Here is a 20,978-nt window from a genome sequence, read left to right as displayed (position 1 = left end):
AGGGGGGGAATTACATTGATGGAATTGCTCTGAGAGTCAGCATCGAACTGTTCGCGAATGGGGATAGGAATTCAGATCATGTTGGTCAAGTGAGAGTTGGCGTAGTACTGATTATAGGAGGAGCCCACTTCAGCCCAGCAAGTCTATGCCAGCACAGAGCAATCCCATTCCCTCCACTATTTTTCCCTGTCACCTCATCTCTATCACCTCATCTTCGCATATTCCTATCAACACCCACCACCCAAAATTCTGTCCCTAGAGCACGGTGGTGCAGCTGGTAGAGCCGCTGACTCACTGCGCCAGGGACCCGGGTACGATCCTGACCTCGGGCGCTATCTCTGCGGAGTTTGCACGTTCTCCCTGTGACCGTGTGGGTTTCCTCCGGCCGCTCTGGTTTGCTCCCCCATCCCAAAGACGTGCGGGTTTGTGGGTTCACTGGCCTCTGTAAATTGCCCTTGGTGTGTAGGGAGTGGATGAGGAAGTGGGATAACATTGAATTAGTGTGAATGGGTGATTGCTGGACTCAGTGGGCTGAAGGGCTTGTTTCCGCGTTGTGCTTCTATAAAGTCTAAAAGTCTAAGGTTGCAGTGATTTTCTGACCAGTCCAGTGCCAGAGTACGCCTTGGGTTGCCTCTAAGGTTATGTCCTAAATTTGGTTCTCCAACTGCCTATTAGAAACTAATTAACAGCAGGCATTTAGACATTTAGTCATTATAAGAGGATATTTTCACTGGCGATGAGCAATCAACTGAATTTAAGATATCTGACTTCAAATCAATGCAGGCCAAGTGGGTCCTAGCTGACTTGTTCTAATTTCTTTCAGACCTGCTGCTCTTAGTCTGAACTGAACAGAGGGAGAATTAAGCACAAAATGAACTGCATTAAAATAAATGTAGTGTATAGAACTCGCCCAACTGTAGCATGCTGCAGATAATTAGGAAGAGCTTGACCAAATGTAATATACACAGGAGAAGCGCAAAGGAAATAAGGTAGATAAAGAAATTAAAGGGAATCAATTGACAGCAAACATTAAAAGGGAATTAAAAGATCTGCTGCGCATTTAATAGCATTGAAAGAAGAGGTTTTCAGGAAAAAAAAACGAGATCCATAAGTGGAGATTTATTATCAGAGGCAGAAGGCTGAACCACTAAATGAGCCATTATTCAGATCAGTCTATATTCACTTTGAGGTCTTAGACAAAGCTGCACCACAAGAGGGTGAGATGGCAAGATTAATAGTTGGAATAAAATGGATAAAACCATGTTGGAATACCATCAAAGGTGGGAGTGATTAGGTTGATGTCTTGGCACATTCTTTTGGATGCATCATAGGTTTGTGAACGATGTGATGGAAGGAGCTGCTATGAGTGCGGTCTGAACTTGTAGCCTTAACTAGGACGAGCCTCACCCCAGAAGTGTGAAAACGCACACCTTCAGATTCACGGGCAGTTTCTTCCCAGCTGTCATCAGGCAACTGAACCATCGAGGGGGGTTGAATGTATCCTGGACAAGGATTGCAATATAGTTGTTTAGCAGTTGCTTAGCATATTTGCTTGTCTTGAATTATGGTGGTGTTTTGTTTTATTGTATTGTAAATACTATTTTAATATTTGAATAAATATTTTTGAATTAAAAATTTCAAAAAAAACAACTAGAAGCGGTCCTGAGCTACTATAGAAAACATAGAAACATAGAAATTAGGTGCAGGAGTAGGCCATTCGGCCCTTCGAGCCTGCACCGCCATTTAATATGATCATGGCTGATCATCCAACTCAGTATCCCGTACCTGCCTTTTCTCCATACCCTCTGATCCCCTTGGCCACAAGGGCCACATCTAACTCCCTCTTAAATATAGCCAATGAACTGGCCTCAACTACCCTCTGTGGCAGAGAGTTCCAGAGATTCACCACTCTCTGTGTGAAAAAAGTTCTCCTCATCTCGGTTTTAAAGGATTTCCCCCTTATCCTTAAGCTGTGACCCCTTGTCCTGGACTTCCCCAACATCGGAAACAATCTTCCTGCATCTAGCCTGTCCAACCCCTTAAGAATTTTGTAAGTTTCTATAAGATCCCCTCTCAATCTCCTAAACTCTAGAGAGTATAAACCAAGTCTATCCAGTCTTTCTTCATAAGACAGTCCTGACATCCCAGGAATCAGTCTGGTGAACCTTCTCTGCACTCCCTCTATGGCAATAATGTCCTTCCTCAGATTTGGAGACCAAAAACTGCACGCAATACTCCAGGTGTGGTCTCACCAAGACCCTATACAACTGCAGTAGAACCTCCCTGCTCCTATACTCAAATCCTCTTGCTATGAAAGCCAACATGCCATTCGCTTTCTTTACTGCCTGCTGCACCTGCATGCCTACCTTCAATGACTGGTGTACCATGACACCCAGGTCTCGCTGCATCTCCCCCTTTCCCAATCGGCCACCGTTTAGATAATAATCTGCTTTCCCGTTTTTGCCACCAAAATGGATAACCTCACATTTATCCACATTAAACTGCATCTGCCAAACATTTGCCCACTCACCCAGCCTATCCAAGTCACCTTGCATATCTACCTCACCAGAGGCCCTTGGACTATATTTAATCAGACTTTACTGCACTTTATCTTGCAATAAATGTTATTCCCTTTATCCTGTATCTGTACACTGTGGACGGCTTGATTGTAATCATGTATAGTCTCTCCGCAGTATGGTTAGCACGCAACAAAGCGTTTCACTGTATAATAAACATGACAATAAACTCAACTTTAACTTCAACTTCAGTGGATAATGTGAAGAGTTGGCAGAACAACATGAGGATTGGAGATGATTCAGCCTTGTTCAAAAATATAACGGAGAGGTCTGACAATTCCAGGTCAGTGAGATCAGCGGGTGGTGGAGGGGAGGTTTTTAGAGACAAAGGAAAATTAACAAGCATGGAATAATGAAAGGACAGCACGGTTTTATGAAGTGCAAATTGTTTTGATGAGGGGGCTAGTTTTTGATGAGAACATGTTGAGGATGGAGGTGGGCAGTGTGGCTGATGCTGTGTTTGTGGAAGCGACAAAAAGCACTTGAGATAAGTCACCTTGTTAGCACCATTGAAATTGGTGGTGTTGAAAAGACAGTAACCGGCTGGATACAAAATTAGATAATTAGATAAAATTAGCCACTTAGTAAATCTCCCCTGGTCATGAGTATCAAATGTATAGAGTTACGACACTGCATTGTTCTCTGCTTCCAACACTTTTTAATTTAATTTACTCCCCTGGAACAAATTTCCGAGTTTGAGCACGAAATGCTGATGCACAATAGAAGAAATTGACTAATCTCGGATGAACCTCCAGGCAGGTGAGCTGCAGGGTGTTTAGACTGATGCAGCAAATCGTTCTAAAGTCCAGTAATAAAAGCAGAAAATGCTGGAAATATTTAGCGAGTCAGGCAGCATTTGTGGAAAAAGAAACTGAATTAGTTTCAGGTCTGAGACTCTTTAAATCATAAAATCCACAGGTGAGTAGAATCTAATAAACAATGAGTAGGGTGCACAACAGTAGGATTTACTCCGATAACATTGAACCATTCATCAACATGTGTTTCTCAATATGTTCCACATGCTAGACCCCTCCTGGAGGCATCACAGTGTTAACGCAATGGGAAAGCTGCAATCTCACAACTTTGGAGACCTGATTTCTATCCTGACCTTTGGGTCTATGTGGAGTTTGCAAGTTCGTCCGGCAGGTGCATTGGTTTCCTCCTCAGTGCTCCAGATTTCATATAGAAAAGATAATAGCTGCTGGAGTAGGCCATTCGGCCCTTTGAGCCAGCACCGCCATTCAATATGATCATGGCTGATCATCCAAAATCAGTACCCCATTCCTGCTTTTTTCCTCATATCCCTTGATTCCGTTAGTCCTAAGCGCTAAATCTAACTCTCTCTTGAAAACATCCAGTGAACTGGCCTCCACTGCCTTCTGTGGCAGAGAATTCCATGTATTCACAACTCTCCGGGTCAAAACCCCAACTGTAAAACCTTTCCTCCCACAGTATGCAAACACTCTGCCTGGCAAATTAATTGTCTTCTGTGAACTGGCCCTCGTGTAAAGGTGAGGGATTAAAGTTACAGGTAGATACAGAGCAGAAAAGTTCAAGAGGAGATTCGATAGGTCTTTGAATAAAATGAGAATTAATCTCATTCCACTAGCTCAAGGGATTAAAAATTAGAGGCAACGCATTTAAACCATGGATTTAAACTGGAGATGGGGAAAGGCATTCCTTCCTACGGAACTAATGGCTGAGATAGCAAGGCACCAATTGATAAGGTGATAGACAGATCACCCTAAAGAGAATTGTTTAAAATGAAGGGAAAATAATTAAGGAAGAATGAGAGGAGGTGAGTGAGATTGCCGATGTTATTCCTGGGAAAGTGTAGGTGCAAATTGGCTCCGGCTGCACAGTGTCGTTCTGCGATTCTGTGAAAACAAGTTTACAGACCTGCAGTCTGAGTCACGGCAAACACAGTGGATCAAGTGATAATCCATTTACATAACGGATAGATTACTTTTCTGAAAGCGGCAGCTCCTCAAACAAATTGTTAGGGCACAGTACGCAGAACGACGCAGCAGAGAAACAGGTCATTCAGTCCTCAATGTCCCTGCTAAATATTATGCTCGGTGGGCTGTTCTGTGCATTCTGTACTAGCCTGGGTGATTGTTCTTATGTACAGGGATAGCCTTGCAAGCTGTATGCAAAAGATGAATTTCACTGCCCCGGTACACGTGACAATATAGAAACCATTGAACCACGATGCCAAGTTAAACTACTCTCCTCTGCCTGCATGTGATCCATATCCTTCCATTTCATGTACACTTATGATCAAAAACATCATGTTAGAGTGACAATATATATTCTTTGTTTATTCTTTTCAGATTTGGGCATCCCCATCTACCTTTGAGAAGTGTGTGAGACACCTTCTTAAACCACTGCAGTCTATCTAGTGAAGGAAAGAGACACAGAGTGCTGAAGTCACTCAACAGGGCAGCCAGCATCGCTGGAAGAGCTCACCCCGCCCCCTGCCATCTCCCCTACGATCAATTTGAAGAACGATCCCGACCCAAAACATCACCCATTCATGTTCTCCAGAGATGCTGCCTGACCCGTTGAGTTACACCAGCACTTTGTGTCTTTTTTTGTAAACCAGCATCTGGAGTTCCCTGCAACCTCTTGTGCCGATCATGCCACAGTAGAGATGGGGAGTTCCAGGATTTAGATCCAGTCACGAGAAGGGACTATTCCAAGTCAGGGTGGATTTGCTGCTTTGAGGGGAACCATGCACATGGTGTCCATACCATTGCTGGTGGTAGAGAACGCAAGTTCAGGAGGGACTTTCAGAGTAGCATGGATGCGTAACTGCAGTGCACTTTGTAGATGCTTCATACTCCAGCAGCAGTGGAGGAACTGCAAATCTAGGGTGGTTTTATGGACTGCTAATCAAGTGGGCTGAATTGAACTAGATAATATTGAGTTGCTCGGGAGTTTGTGGATATTCATCCAACCTTATAGAAACATAGAAACATAGAAACCAGGTGCAGGAGTAGGCCATTTGGCCCTTCGAGCCTGCACCGCCATTCAATATGATCATGGCTGATAATCCAACTTAGTATCCTGTACCTGCCTTCTCTCCATACCCCCTGATCCCTTTAGCCACAAGGGCCACATCTAACTCCCTCTTAAATATAGCCAATGAACTGGCCTCAACTATCTTCTGTGGCAGAGAATTCCAGAGATTCACCACTCTCTGTGTGAAAAATGTTTTTCTCATCTCGGTCCTAAAAGATTTCCCCTTATCCTTAAACTGTGACCCCTTGTTTTGGACTTCCCCAACATCGGGAACAATCTTCCTGCATCTAGCCTGTCCAACCCCTTAAGAATTTTGTACGTTTCTATAAGATCCCCCCTCAATCTTCTAAATTCCAGCGAGTACAAGCCGATCTCCCTGTTCCTGCTCTCGCCAGCACGATGAACTGGAAGCAAATTGGCGATAACAACCCTGGTGGACAATATTCCATCACATTCCTGACTTGTGCCTTTGTGGATGGTGGAAACTCCTTGGGTGTTAGGATGCGAGTCGTTCAATGCAGGCCCTGCAGCCTCTGACCTCTCTGTAGCCATGGCATCTATGTTGGACAACTGGTCAAGGACAACCTCCAAATGCTGTTCATGATTATATCTATGTGCCGTGCCCAGACAGGCCATCGAAGATGTGAACGCTTAGGATTTGAAGTTGCTAACTCTCTCCTCACCCAACACACCAATGAAAACTGGCAATATAAAGACACAAAGAACTGGAGTAAAGTTAGCAGGTCAGGCATCAGCTCTGGAGAACGTGAAAAGGCGACGTTTAGGGTTGGGACACACCTTCAAACCAATCCTTCAGTCTTAAGAAAGGTCGGGACCCGAGACGTCACCTAACCATGTTCTCCAGAGATGCTGCCTGACCTGCTGAGTTACTCCAGCAGTTCATGTCATTTTTTTGTAAACTAGCGTCTATGTTTTGAAACATAGAAAATAGGTGCAGGAGTAGGCCATTCATTCGGCCCTTTGAGCCAGCACCGCCATTCAATATGATCATGGCTGATCATCCAAAATCTGTACCCCATTCCTGCTTTCTCCCCATATCCCTTGATTCCATTAGCCCTAAGTGCTATAGCTAAGTATCTTTTGAATTTTCTTTGCGTCTACAATGAAAACTGGGATGTCATCTCCCGACTTAGGTCAGATCTATCTTGTTAGAGATAATCATTGGCTTGGGGCTTTCATGTCATTTATCCCTGATTAGCCCATGTCTGACATTTACCAAGATGTTGTGACATGCAGGCATGGGCTGCATCAATTCCAGAGAATGTGCAAATGGAATTGAATTTTGTGCAATCTACCATCAGTAAATAATAATGGTTCAAGGTAATTTGAGCAACAAGAGACTTTTCAAATTGTATTGTGACTATTTTTAACCGGGATTAACCAGCAGTTGATCTGCGCATCAAGAGTAATCCTTTAATACCTTGTCGTTTTCCACATCTGCTCAAAGTAAACATCATTTTGCAATGTTTGCACACTGATTCGTGGTCTTACTGTGTCTGACTGTTCCATCAATAACTTTCAATCTTGCAACTTGACCGTCCAGTGCCACGAAGAAATGTGCCTTCGCTACAGGGAACATCTGCGGCAACAATGTTGATCTCTCCAGATAGGGTTATGGTTTCGCGAAACAAAAGGTAATAGGAAAATTACATCCTTCTCTTCCAAGCAAATATTTTCATTGGTAGGATCAGGAAGAGAAGAATCAATTCTTTCCATGATTGTTTATAGGCTGCCCAACATTATCAAAAAAGCAAGATACACAATAAATCGGGCGACACGGTGATGCAGGAGTTGCTGCCTCACAGCGCTAGAGACACCGGGTTCGATCCCGACTACGGGTGCTTGCCTGTACGGAGTTTGTACATTCTCCCCGTGACCAGCGTGGGTTTTCTCCGGGATCTCCGGTTTCCTCCCACACTCCAAAGATGTACAGGTTTGTAGGTTAATTGGCTTCATATAAATGTAAATTGTCTCTAGTAGAATAGTGTAAGTGTGCGGTGATCGCCGGTCGGCACAGACTCAGTGGGCCGAAGGGCCTGTTTCCGTGCTGTATCTCTAAAGTCTAAAGTCTAGTACTGTACAGGTTCTGGCCTCCCATTTTAACCACCACATTGGTGTGCCCTGCTACCTGTGGGCATATGGCCCAAAGCCCCATTCTCTGTATCATACAATATTCTCCCATTTGCTGTATACTTTCTTGCTTTGTTGGTCCCCACCACCCCAATATACTCACGTTAATATCTTACAATGCATATAGTGCTATTTAAAAACTATAACCAATTGTATTCTGCACTGGTATTCCTTTATTCACTCCACCTATTATATTTGTGAATGGCTGATCATATTCATGTATAGTATTATCTGATTTGATAGAATAGCTCATCAAATACAAACTTTTAGTCATAACTTGGTGCACATGACAATAACAAACCGATACCAAAAACCATCATTCATTAACACACAACACAGTCAGTTGTTTATGTGGCATGACAATCAATCGGGCACACTAAATATTTATTCCTGCACCTCTAAATTCTATTGATGTATCTGTTTAATTATTTAACAAAGACAGCATTATTGATTTTCTGTCAGTTTCATTCAAGTGGGTTCAAACAATGTAGAATTATATGGTGTCAATATGATTGCCAACCACCATCAAGGAATACAGATTAATATGAGGCAGCAAACTCATCACTCAGGAAGGTAACTAGATGCTAAAAAGTATTTGGGGGTGGGTGTTGCAAAGCTTCATGTGCATGGAGCAGAATGTTAATGGTAGAGTAAACATGATGGTCAGTTGCAGAGATGCTGCCTGATCCGCTGAGTTACTCCAGTGCCCAGCTGGGAGGCGGTGCAGGTTCGTAAGCAGCAGGGAGATAGGCGAATGGGACTTGATGTCTGTAAACAAAAGGTCTGAGCACCTTGAGCTGCCCGGGTCTTGCTTTAAACTAGATAGGTTGGGAGAGAGACCGTTAGATGCATCTGCCATGGGCTTTGTTATGGCGCAGATAGGAGACACAAAGCTCACTTCCATGTCAACAAAGACATTGGGTTGGAAGCAGTTTGAGGAATTCACCAGAGAGAGTGACGAAAAGCAGAATTTGTAGCAGAGGCTAGGAGCAATTCTTTGCCCTTTCTGCAATTTATAATTGGAGTTCATCCAGTAGTGGTTGTTGACAATTTAGTGTGACTCCTTAAATCTACCAGTTTGACCATCTCCCACTGTGGACTCAACTCTTCCAGGGAGCACCTTCGGCCATTTGGTTATGTTCAATGCTCTAGATATATTGTTTTTGCTTTCTTCAATATATTTCTTATTGAACATGAGAGGAATGGACTGGCGTAGGGTAATCAAGAATCAGAGGACATGAATTTAAGGTGAGGGGAGGGAAAAATTTAATAGGAACCTGAGGAGTGGTGGGTGTATGGAACCTGCTGATATTATTGCAATGCAATTAAGGCAGATATTATTGCAATGTTTAAGAGATATTTGGACAGGTAGATGGATAGGACAGGGACTAGAGAAGATGGGACATGTTGGCCGGTGTAGGCATGTTGGGCCGAAGGACCTGTTTCCATGCTGTAAGACTCTATGACTAAGCAAATACTCCAGGGACATAATCCACTCTGTTGCCCGAATGTGTTTGTTAGAGTGAAATCAAGGGGTTTATTCAACCTGAGACACAAAGTGCTGGACTAACTCAGTATATTAGGAATCATCTCTGGAGAACAGGGATAAGTGATGTTTCTGGATGGGACCCTGTTTCAGACTCAACCTTCCTTGCTGTATTCAATCTACCTTGCTAGCCGGAAACATTGTGAATATAATATGTCAGGTTTATGCTGAGGCCAATATTCCTCTCCAATGTTGCTTTAATCTAACTCTGCACCTCCTACCACACACCCATTAATCCAACCCATTCAATCAGTTTTATAAGGAGGAGGTAACCCTGTCTTCCTTGTGCTTACTAGTCCGCATTGCTGTGCATGGATCTTTATTAGGTGGCTCAGTGGAAAATTACATAACTTGATAGGTTAGATGACAAAGAGAAACTGTCTGTACCTTAGTTTTATAACCTTCGCCAAACCTGCAACAGCATACCATAGGATCATTAACCAACAGTGAAATGATGCTTGATTGCTGACTACGGTGCTGCTTTCCATTTCTACTGCAATGTTTTATGGCAAGAGTTAGCATGACTATACCGCAGAACAGAACGTTTAGTGCTTCCTTGGTTAATTTAGTCCTGCATTGAACATTTGAAAGCAAAACGATTGAAGTATTTTTGAGCCATTCTTTAAAAGGCGGTTTGAACTAATTTTACAACTCTTTCTTCGAGTTGCAGAATTAGTTTAAACCGGCTTTTAAAGAATGACCCAAAAATGCTTCAATTGTTTCGTATCAAAGTGCTTGTTCTAGGAAGACAGCCAAGATCAATAATGTTTTTTTTTTCAAATAAGGGTGAAATGAGGCAACAAATTGGTGCTGGAGATTGATAAACAAACATTATTACAGACAGTCCAACCACCAGAATGGTGGCGTAGCGGTAGAATTGCTGCCTTGCAGTGTTTGCAGCACCGGAGACCCGGATGCGATCCCGACTATCGGTGCTGTCCGCGCAGAATTTGCACCTTCTCCCCGTGACCGCGTGGGTTTCCTACGAGATCTTCGGTTTCCTCCCACACTCCAAAGACGTACAGGTTTGTTGATTAGTTGGCTTGGTATAAGTGTAAATTGTCCCTAGTATGTGTAGGATAGTGTTAGTGCGTGGGCATCGCTGGTCGATGCGGACTCGGTGGGCCAAAGGGCCTGTTTCCACGCTGTATCTCTAACATTTAGTTTCTACTGGTGATTTCCCTCCTCCAATTTTATTCCCTCCTGTCCTCATGGTGCCAACAATGCTGGGATACGGGAACCCATGTGTATCACTTCTACAGGACCCATCCCACCAACCTAAGACTTCCATATATTTTATACCAGGGTTTTCATAACTAGGATCAAGGGCGATACATCCTTCTTCTTCTTCTTGCGTATGGCATGCACAGCCTAAAGTTGTAGGACAATTTGTTCTATTTGATCTTATTTGATCAAAAGGGTTGATTGCATTTGTCGAAACAGGGTGGACCACGTGAAGTTTGCAATCTTCCACCCCCACACATCCTTCTGATTTAGACTGATTTCCTTCGCTCCATAGATGCTGCTGCACCCGCTGAGTTTCTCCAGCATTTTTGTGTACCTTCTGATTTAGTTTCTCTCGGTTTATCATGGCCACTGAAATCTGTCACTGAATTCCTGGAAAGACTGGAATATAACACTTGCTTCTACCAACAGAGCTGGGCGATCAATAAATTTAAAACCTAAAAAATTCACAGCGAGAAATTAGTGATGCTGATATTCACAGAGGCATTCATAAATGTCACTGTGAATCTAAGTGCTGAAAACAGCAGATGCAATAATGCCAAATAATAGTGTCAAACATTCCTCTGTTAATTTTCTGTTCCCTCTCAGCTTTCGATTCTTTGGGTATCTTTGGGGTTCTGATTAAAATGACATTAACCTTTTTAGAACAGAGCTTGCAAGTTTCCATGCACACATGAGTGCTGCCACATGTAAGATCCTGATGGGTCATCATTGGGTTGGGAGGATGTTTCCTTTTTGTGGGAGATTCCGGAGTTAGAAGTCACTGTTTAAAAGTTAGGGGTCGTCCATTTAAGGCCAAGGGTATTTTGCATTCAGAAGATCAGGTGACTTTGGAATTATTTTCCACAAAGGGCGGGCATTGAGTATTTTTAAAGCAGAGGTGGGTAGAGCGATAAGCAAGGGGGGTGAAAGATTACCGAGGGTAAATGGGAATGTAGAGGTGAGATTATAATCGGACCTAGTCTGAGCTCACTTGGTGGTCTAAGTGGTTTACTCATACACGTTCATAATGCTTTTACCTATAAAGCCAGCAGTCAGATGATTGCCCTCTGAGTGGTGGTCTGAATCAATAATAATTCATTTACAATTATCAAACTGTGTCATTAGTGTTTGTTAAGTTGAAATAACAAACTACGTATAATACCATGTGGTGTGTGTACACAAAAGTCATTGTTGCAAGAACTAAGGTAAGAACTTCCTTATATGCTGTATATAGTGAATAAGGGATGTGTAAAAAACGCCTTGTGATCTTATAATGTTTAAAGCTGTTTCTTTTTCTCAAATGGTGTCAATGCACATTCAAAACCTATTCAACGCCTGTCTATATCTCCACTTTGTCCTCCTTTCACAGGATGCGTCATAAATTGGTCTGATTAGCAAAACAGAGATTGAGTCAGTGACTCCATTAGCATAAAGAGAAAACTGCAGGAGGAACTCAGCGGGTCAGGCAGCATCTGTGGAGGAAAATGGAGAGTCGGTGTCTCAGGACAAGACCCTTCGTCTGGATGCTCTGCATGCACAATTATTATTAATGTAGGCTTTCCAGGAAATATAATCCTGGCACACAGTCTCTTCACAATGTATTGTGAACCTTAGAGTTAGACCAAGGCAGCCATCAGCATGCAAAGTTACAATATGGTAATAAAAATTACAATATGTATCATTTTTTCACCAAAGCATTGGTTTCCCATATTATCTTTGTTTACTAGTATGAGGATACCGTTGAGTAGAAATCCAAACTTGCCACTGTTGCTCCTTCATCCCAGATTCCATATTGGTCATGTTTCAATTGTTTGTGGAGAAATTAATAAATTCTGAGATGACCGCAACCCTCTCACATCTCAACTTCCCACTCAGAGAATCAGATGCGGATGGAGGTCGCTCTCTACTGACTGAAGCAAGTTGACCATTCTGACTATTCCCATTTTCCCAGTCTGTATCCAACCTAACAAGCTGTTTCAGTGCATTAACTATTCCCAACACCAATGTGGCTAGCTGATCAATAGATTTAGAACCTAATAATCCAATCAAAAAATTAGCGATGCTTGTATTCACTGAAGCATTCATAAACAGCAGACCGTTTTGGGGAATGGGGCACTTTCCAATTTAGGCACAGAATCAATATCAAGACCACTATTATCAGCTGCAATTTTCAAAGGGCCTTTTCTTTTAGATCAGTGTGATATTGCCTGCACCAGTCATCCAATCGACAAATGAGACAGGCACTATTACAGAGAATTCAGAAATGTCTTGGTCCCACTGAGAAGAGACTTGGTATAGATCAAAGTAAGGGGAATAAGTTTCAGAATGGAGTGACCATGTTGAGCAAGGGATCAATATCCAGAATGGGGCATGGAATGGAATACTTTATTGCCAGATGTGACAAGGCACAGTGAGATTCTTTGCTTGCATACCCAATGCACGCAAATAGTCGCCACACACGGTGCTGACAAAGGTACAATGCACCTCCGCTGGATCCTCCTTTGTTCTCACCCCCCCCCCCCCCCCCCCCACCGACAGTCCCCCCCCCCCCCCCCGACAGTCCCCCACCCCCCCCCGACAGTCCCCCCCCCATGCCGGTTCCTCCATTGTTCTTCCCCCTTACTTACGCACAGTATACAGCATGGAGAAAAGGCTATGGACTTCGCTCCATGCTGGACACTGTATCTTTGCTCCTACACTTGACAATGCACCCCTTGCTCCATTTTGGACATTGCATGCCTACTTCAAATTGGACGCTGCAGCCAGAACTTCATGCTGGATGTTGCACCATTACTTCTAACTGGACTTTTTAAGGCTTTAGAAACATTTTAGACTTTAGAGATACAGCAAGGAAACAGGCCCTTCAGTCTCACCGAGTCCGCGCCGACCAGCGATCACCTCATTTACTTGCACTATCCTACACTGAGCCCAGTTTAAAGTTTTGCCAAAGCCGATTAACGTACAAACCTGTACGACTTTGGAGTGTGGGAGGAAAGTGGAGAACCCTGAGAAAATCCACGTGGTCACAGGGAGAACGTATAAACTCTGTACAGAGAACACCCGTAGTCAGGATCGAACACGGGTCTCTGGCACCGTAAGGCAACAACTCTACCGTTGCACCACTATGCCGCCCAACTGTAACAATGTACCCGTTGTTCCATTCATTGCACCCTTTGGATCAACATGGACACAGTACCCCTTGTTCCATTCCGATCCTTATTCCCCATACTTTGATCTGTACCTCTGGTAACAATGGCTCCCTGGACAGGAATGCATGAGCATGAAACCACTTTGTTTCTGCCACGCTGGCAGTGTTGTTTGGGTATATTCACCAGCAACCCATTCCCAATATTGCACACAATGACCACGTGTAGATCTCACGCAGAGGTAGATTTAACCTAAAAACCTCTTCAAATTTTAACCCTCTTATAATTATCTATTTTACACCCTTCTTTTTCACTATCCTGAATATTTTTAGCTCTATCAAGAAGCACGGATATATTGTTTAGTGAAAATAAAAGATTAAATTCTGCAACATCAAAAAAAAATACCAAACGATGTTACCATCAAATGACATGCTTACACAGAACAAAATGTTTCTTTACCTCTGATGAAACGTAATAAAATATGCTTTTCTTGATAGTTGGTCATTACAATCTGATATATACTGCATGCAGTAAAGAAATGTACTGCAGTTATACTAATGTCAGTAGAAGACAAGGTCAAGGTTACTGTTGGGTCTCCATTCTCCAGTGATTGCTGCACCTCAATCAATCCAATTCTTAAAGCCTATCACATACACCTGCAGCCACAACTCAAGTAACCAATGCAGTCACAGAGGCCTGCATTGACCCAGATAATCACAGCCAGGAAAGACCTCATTAATTTGTGCACTAGGTCAAGCCAAAACCAATCCGATTTCTTGACCTGATGTGAAGGGGGTGACAGAGCCTGTACGGAAATCAGAATTAGGAGACGGTGTCAAATCCAGGGGCCAGACCTTTACTCAGAGCATGGTGGCAGTGTGGAGGCAAACAGCACAGATGCGCAGAGGAGAAATCTCTGTAGGTGCAAAAGGGAGACAGGAACAGAATGATATGGTGCAGGAGTGAGATACATTAAGCTGGGAAGAGACACAGAAAGCATAAAGTCTGGTATACACCTGCCGTGCTGAATGTCCTGTTTCTCTGCTGTATATGTCACGTAATGGTACACAATTATTCAGCAATAACCATCATCTCCATCGAGCTAGCACGCAAACAATGGGCACCAGGCAGGCCTCCCAGAACTTAGCAATGACTAGATGACTCTAACCCAGCAAAGAGTCAATGCCTTCAGGAGTGTAGGGGTGAGGGAAAGACTGATGAAGGAAAAATAAAATAGGAAATACCATTGGAGAGAAGAAAGCTTGATATGGCCATTAAATTGGCTCACACAACTATAGAAAGCAAAAATACAATGGACTTGACATCTCTTGAAAAGTCCAATGGGCAGCTGGGCAATTGATTTCTTCGAAGAGATCACACATGTTCCTCTGGTAAATAGCTCTAACATGTTTAAATTGGGGAACATAGATTATGTAAAGTTAACTCCAACAGCAACACTCTAGGGTATATTTCTGGATTGTTAGGTAATATCTGGAAGTGCATGGCTAATGGCATAAATCTGTCATAAATTTCTAGACTGGGCTGCAGAATTTAAAGTGGGAGCCGATTTGTGAAAAGCCACAGCGTGATTGTCGGCTGCTATACAAATAATTTGGAAGGAAACTAGCTTTAGACCAACTGCTTGGGCTATGAGGGAGTGTATAAAACCAAGTGCCAAATACTGATAAATCAATATCACAAGGGATATAATTGGTTTTGGCTATTTCTTGGTGATATTCTGACACAATGCATAAAAACCTGGCATTTGTTGATGTTGATTACTTTGGTTGGACTTGCTACGTTACATTTGTCAAGTACTGCTCTGCCAAACTACTAACATCACCTGCTTCTCAATTTTGGATGGATGTGCCACTGTCAGTGTGCCCGTACTCACAACACAACAATCAGTCATCAAGTGTCTTGGCTTTGCCTTGTAACACAGAGAGCGTTATCGGTGTCACTGCATTTCCAGTCTACTTCGAGCCTTAAAATTTCACCTCCAAGCACAGGACTGAGCTGTAGAGTCTAATAGTTTGGCGTGGTTCTTGGAGTTGACCTGTACAGGTACACCATTGATTTTCCGGCACCCTTGGTTCCAGAGCCTTGCCGGATTATCCATTTTTCCTGACCAACAGAGGTCATGTAATAATAATTCAACAATACACCTCTGACCCACTAATTATATGCCTCCCGTGTCTCTAAAGCACAATAGAATGCTAGAGACTTAAATAAAGAATTAACAACTAACAAAGAAGTAAACAACTATCTCTTTCAGGGTTGAGGCACACGTCACGAAAGCTTGTGCACCATGCACAATGGTCTTGGAATTTTGTCCGGATTAAAGGATGTGCTGGACCATCAGATGCCGCAAAATCGGTGGTGGACATAATAGTCTAGAGCAGTACCCCTAACAATGGTACCCCTGTACAACTTGATGATTGAACATTCACCACCCCCCTACCTGCTTCTTTTCCTCTGAGCTGAGAGGTGTGCTTCATGACTACAAGACATTTTGTGCTGCAGAGATAGCCTTACCGGTTTCCATTGAATGTGGTTTTGTAGACTGTGGTCTGGTGCAGCCCCTGGTCCGTGTAGACTGGCATTGATGCCCGGACGCACTCGTGAGAGCACTGCAGGGTCTCGTTGTACGCAGTGAATATGTCCAGATTGCTCGGCACTCGGGCAGCGGTGAAATCGGTGAGATTTTGGCAACTTTCTTCTTGTTGGTTGATCTTCCGTTGATGGCTGTTCCGCCGGCCATTCCCACTCTGTGCACAGCTGCAAGGCAAACAAACATAGTCATCACAGCAGTATCGAGGTCTCCATTTCACAGTGCACATATATAACAAGTCCACTTACAGTGGATTGGCTAAGCTGACTCTAACCAGGATATTTTGCTTGTCTTTGAGTTATTAAATCTCCATCAGACGGTTCTGGTCAATCAGCTGCAGAAAGGAACTTACTGCTCATTGAGTCATGGAGAGATGCAACATAGAAACAGGCCCTTCAGCCCATTGAATCTCATGCGGATCTTTCAACCACCCAATTCACACTTAACCTACCCTATTACTATTTTCTATTCTCTCCAAGTTGTTATCATCTCGCCACAGATTCTAGCAGTCACCAATACACAAGGGGTAAGTTACAGTTAGAAATATAGAAAATATGTGCAGGAGTAGGCCATTCGGCCCTTCAAGCCAGCACCTTCATTCAATATGATCATGGCTGATCATCCAGAATCAGTACCCCGTTCCTGATTTCTCCCCATATCCCTTGATTCCGTTAGTGCTAAGAGCTATATCTAACTCTCTCTTGAACACATAGTTAATGTTAGTTATTCTACCAACCCTTACAGGGAGGAAACTGCAGAAGTCCCAGGTGATCACAGGGAGAAAGTGCAAGCACTGACAGTAACGGAGGTCAGGATGGAACTGTGAGCCAGTGGTTCTACCAGCTGCCCTCCACTCATGGCAGAAGCTAAAGGAGCAGTCAAGCTGATTCTTTGACTGCATGAACAACCTATTGGGAGTTTCAACACCTGACCAACACAATTGTCTCACTTGCACACCCCCACCATTAACCATCCACCCTTTCTCTCCATTGCCTTGGACAATCAGAAAGTGAGTAGACTCTTTGTTACCAGAGTGAATCTTTTTTTACTAACAAAATTATTTTCTCATGCATGTCATTGCTATAATTAATAAACATGTTGTTCAAATAAATCTTTAAATGAAACATTTTTTGATTAATTGATTTTTTTTGCTGTTTATTCATTGCAATGTTTTGTAGAGTCATCCTCAATGCCTGGGAGGTTTGGAGGATGGTTCACCTTAATGTAGAGGCTGAACTATGAACTCAGAACACAGGATACAGCACAGGAACAGGCCCTTCAGCCCACGATGTCTGTGCTAACTGTGTCTGCCTATGAAGAGATTTTACACAAGACTGGTCTGGGAAATAAACTTCCCAGTGGTGAATTCTATTTAGAAAAGACAACTATGGCATGGCCCTGATTATTTTTTCATTCTGGTGATGGAATCAAATACCAAGAGGCAGGCATTAGAGGGAAAACAAGGTATAGCCAAATGTAAAATGAAGTTGGTCAGTTATCTTATAACAATCTTAATAAAAACTTCAATGCATTTTATTCGTAGTTAAAAAGCAACAATAACAAAACAGAACAGGACAATATTTTATTGGATTAGAATCAGACAACATGGAATTTTAATTTTTCACGTAAGAATTATCTTCGGACCAGTTGTACGGAAATAGGACTGTGCCATGACACAAAATAAAGGCTAATCCAGATATCGCACAGGAAGTTAGGGGATTTTAGTTACTCAAATGTAATTCTTGCTTTGTTGTATGTAAGCACCTGGTTGTATGGAAAGGGATACTGCAGCAGTCACCACAGGGAAAACAGCTCAGTCACAGGCAAGAGTAAAACATGGACAAATCTCACAAGAAGCTCATGAAAGAGAGATACGGGCAAACAGAATAGGGAGAGGAAAACGCAGGGGAGAATACATGAACTGGACCCGGGGTTTTCATAGAGTTCAGGTAACAGAGCCAGCTTCTTAATTTTGAAAAGGTTTCAATTTTAATCTAAAACTTTAGAATTAGTAGAGGTCACGGCTGACAAATCTTGGAAATAGAATATAGCCAGTGCTTTCTCACGCTTATTGAATCTTGCAAAATGACATGCAACAGCCACATTGTAATATTTATTACCCCAATGTCATTAACCTTATGATGTTGAATCTGAACCTGCTCTCCCACGTCCCCAATTTAACTGGTTGACTCAGAGTTTACCTTTGTTCAAGAACAATGGATTTGGCTATTGCCAAAAACGCACCTTGCGAGGTTATTTTGTGAAAGGTGCCGTTTAAAAAAAATCAGTTGCCAAGAGATGGGTCCCCAGCTGGCAAACCTGCTGTTTAGTAGCGCGATCACGTTGTACTCTACCTTAGTTGGAAATGAATGTTGTGGCAGGATATCATGTGCGGTACTATGATATGTATATATCCCTGCGAACTGGGGATGAATTACGATGAAAATGTATTCATGTCAGAATCATGGAATCATTATAGCACCAGGGGAGCCGTTTTGTATATCAAACCTGTGCTACCTTTCATAAGACAAGTCTAGTTATCCCCATTTTATGGCTTTCTCCTTGTAGACTGGCATTTACTTTCTGCCCAGTACAAATCTAACACCTCTCAATAGGCACAAATGAGTCTGCATCAGTATGCTTTAGGTATGATCTTGACAGTGGGTGTTCGTCTGTATGGAGTTTGTACGTCCTCCCCGTGACCCACACCCTCCTGCCCTCCACCCACGTACAGGTTTGGAGGTTAATTGGCTTGGTATAAATGTAAACTGTCCCTAGTGTTTTTGGGATAGTGTTAATGTGTTGGGATCGCTGGTTGGTGCAGACTCGGTGGGCCAGTGGGCCTGTTTACGCGCTGTATCTCTAAAACAAAAAAACTAAAAGACCCCGTGGGCTTCCTCCCACACTACAAAGATGTACAGGTTTGTAGGTTAATTGGCTTAGTATAATTGTAAATTAACCCTAGTGTGTGGAGGATAGTGATAGTGTGCGGGGATCGCTGGTTGGCGTGGACTCAGTGGACCAAAGTGCCTGTTTCCGCGCTGTATCTCGAAACTAACATTATATATCTTTTCTCGAAATAGAAATTGTTTTATATTAAATAATTAATCATTAATAGTGACGGGCGTGCCCTGGCAAGGGGGATGCTCATCGCCTTCTTGCTTATGACCATACTATAGTCAAACAAGTTTGAGACTGACAGATTGGGAGCAATGGTTTATTATACGATGCACAGCACCGACTGACAATGTGCTACCGGTTCGTGGATCAAGGATCGTTAACAGTGTCCAGCCAACACAAGAAGAAACAGACAGGGTTGATGTACATTGATAGCCGAGGTTCGGGGCTCTCACCTGTTCTCCCACCTGTGGACATCGCGTGCAGGATGGACCCCACCCGGGAAAGAAACAAAAAGGAGAAAAAAAGTTGAACATGATCCAGAGGAATTTCCACTTTACTTTTGAGTTGATCTACACCTCACCTTTTGACTCACCGCCTCCTTGGGTCCAAAATAAAACACACAGTTTGTGGCAGTTCCCCTCCCACCTCTGTCAAATCCGGCAGAGTGTTGAAGATGCAGAATTGGAAACACTGTGTGGCACCAACGGTGAAGTGTCTGGCAGCCTGCTGCTAAACAAATCCCAAACCCGTCTCCTTCCGCTCACGTGGGCTTGTAAGGCAGCTTGTACTTGCATTATTATGTCCATAATAACAGTTTTTTCCCCTATTCCATAATTGATGGAAGTTGACAACTTCAGCGTGACACCGCATCATCACGTGCCAAGATGGAGATCGCCTGGGTAACTCATCCCAACCATTCATTAGACATTTCCCCAGCATTAAACCATTCATTAGACATCTCAGCTTATGCTCGACAAGCAAAAGTGATAACTTCTACTCCGCAAATGTGTTTTATCAACCAGAATAGGTGACAAGAAGAAATTGGATGGTAAATAACGGATTTGCAGGTGTTGCACGGAAATTAATTGGTAATTAGCGATACAGTGCGTCAAAATTTAAAAAAATAATGATTTTCAATAATAGAGCATTATATGCCCTCACCTTGGTGGTGGAGTCCAACAAAACATTCTGGACGCACACAGTTAGCTAACTACGGTAATACGATATGATACAATACAATAGAATTTTACTTATCCCAGGAAGGAAATCGATAAAACACAAGATACATGAAATTAAAGTGATGGGAGGAAAGGATTGGGGATGTGCAAAGATTTGGGGAGGGGGGGGGAGGGGGGGGGGGGGGGGGGGGGGGGGAGTTAGTCTACCCCATGACGGAAGGGGGAGAAGTTGTACACAGTTTGACAGGGAAGAAGGGTCTTCTGTGGTGTTCTGTACTTCCTGTAATTCAGAATTTACTGGCAGTAATGGATGGTACGGTGGAATTCCTGTCTTATAACACCAGGGAACTGGGTTCAATCCTGACTACGGGTGCTTGTCTGTATGGAGTTTGTACGTTCTCTCCGTGACCTGCGTGGGTTTTCTCTGGGAGCACTGGTTTCTTCCCGCACTCCAGAGACATACAGGTTTGTAGGCTAATTGGCTTTGGTAACATTGTAAATTGTCCCTAGTGTGTGTAGGATGGTGTTAGTGTGCGGATTGCTGGTCGGCGTGGACTCGGTGGGCTGAAGGGCCAGTTTCCGCGTTGTATCTCTGAACTAAAAAACGAAACAATTCTG

At 43.1% G+C, this 20,978-nt stretch overlaps 1 protein-coding gene across 1 annotated transcript in view; it reads right to left on the bottom strand.

The window, feature by feature from the left end:
- Positions 1 to 20,978, bottom strand: part of ajap1 (adherens junctions associated protein 1) — a 185,256-nt gene that overhangs the window by 30,361 nt on the left and 133,917 nt on the right. The window contains exons 4-5 of the mRNA XM_055659397.1: positions 19,635 to 19,646; positions 16,206 to 16,448 (exon numbers count right to left, since the gene is read on the bottom strand). Coding sequence (XP_055515372.1) covers positions 16,206 to 16,448; positions 19,635 to 19,646 — 255 coding nt within the window. The remainder of the gene's footprint in view (positions 1 to 16,205; positions 16,449 to 19,634; positions 19,647 to 20,978) is intronic.

The sequence above is a fragment of the Leucoraja erinacea genome, chromosome 30 (genome assembly GCF_028641065.1).
Source record: "Leucoraja erinacea ecotype New England chromosome 30, Leri_hhj_1, whole genome shotgun sequence".
Classification (NCBI taxonomy): domain Eukaryota; kingdom Metazoa; phylum Chordata; class Chondrichthyes; order Rajiformes; family Rajidae; genus Leucoraja; species Leucoraja erinaceus.
Note: the sequence above shows the minus strand (reverse complement) of the source record. Positions and strands in the feature narration are given on the sequence as shown.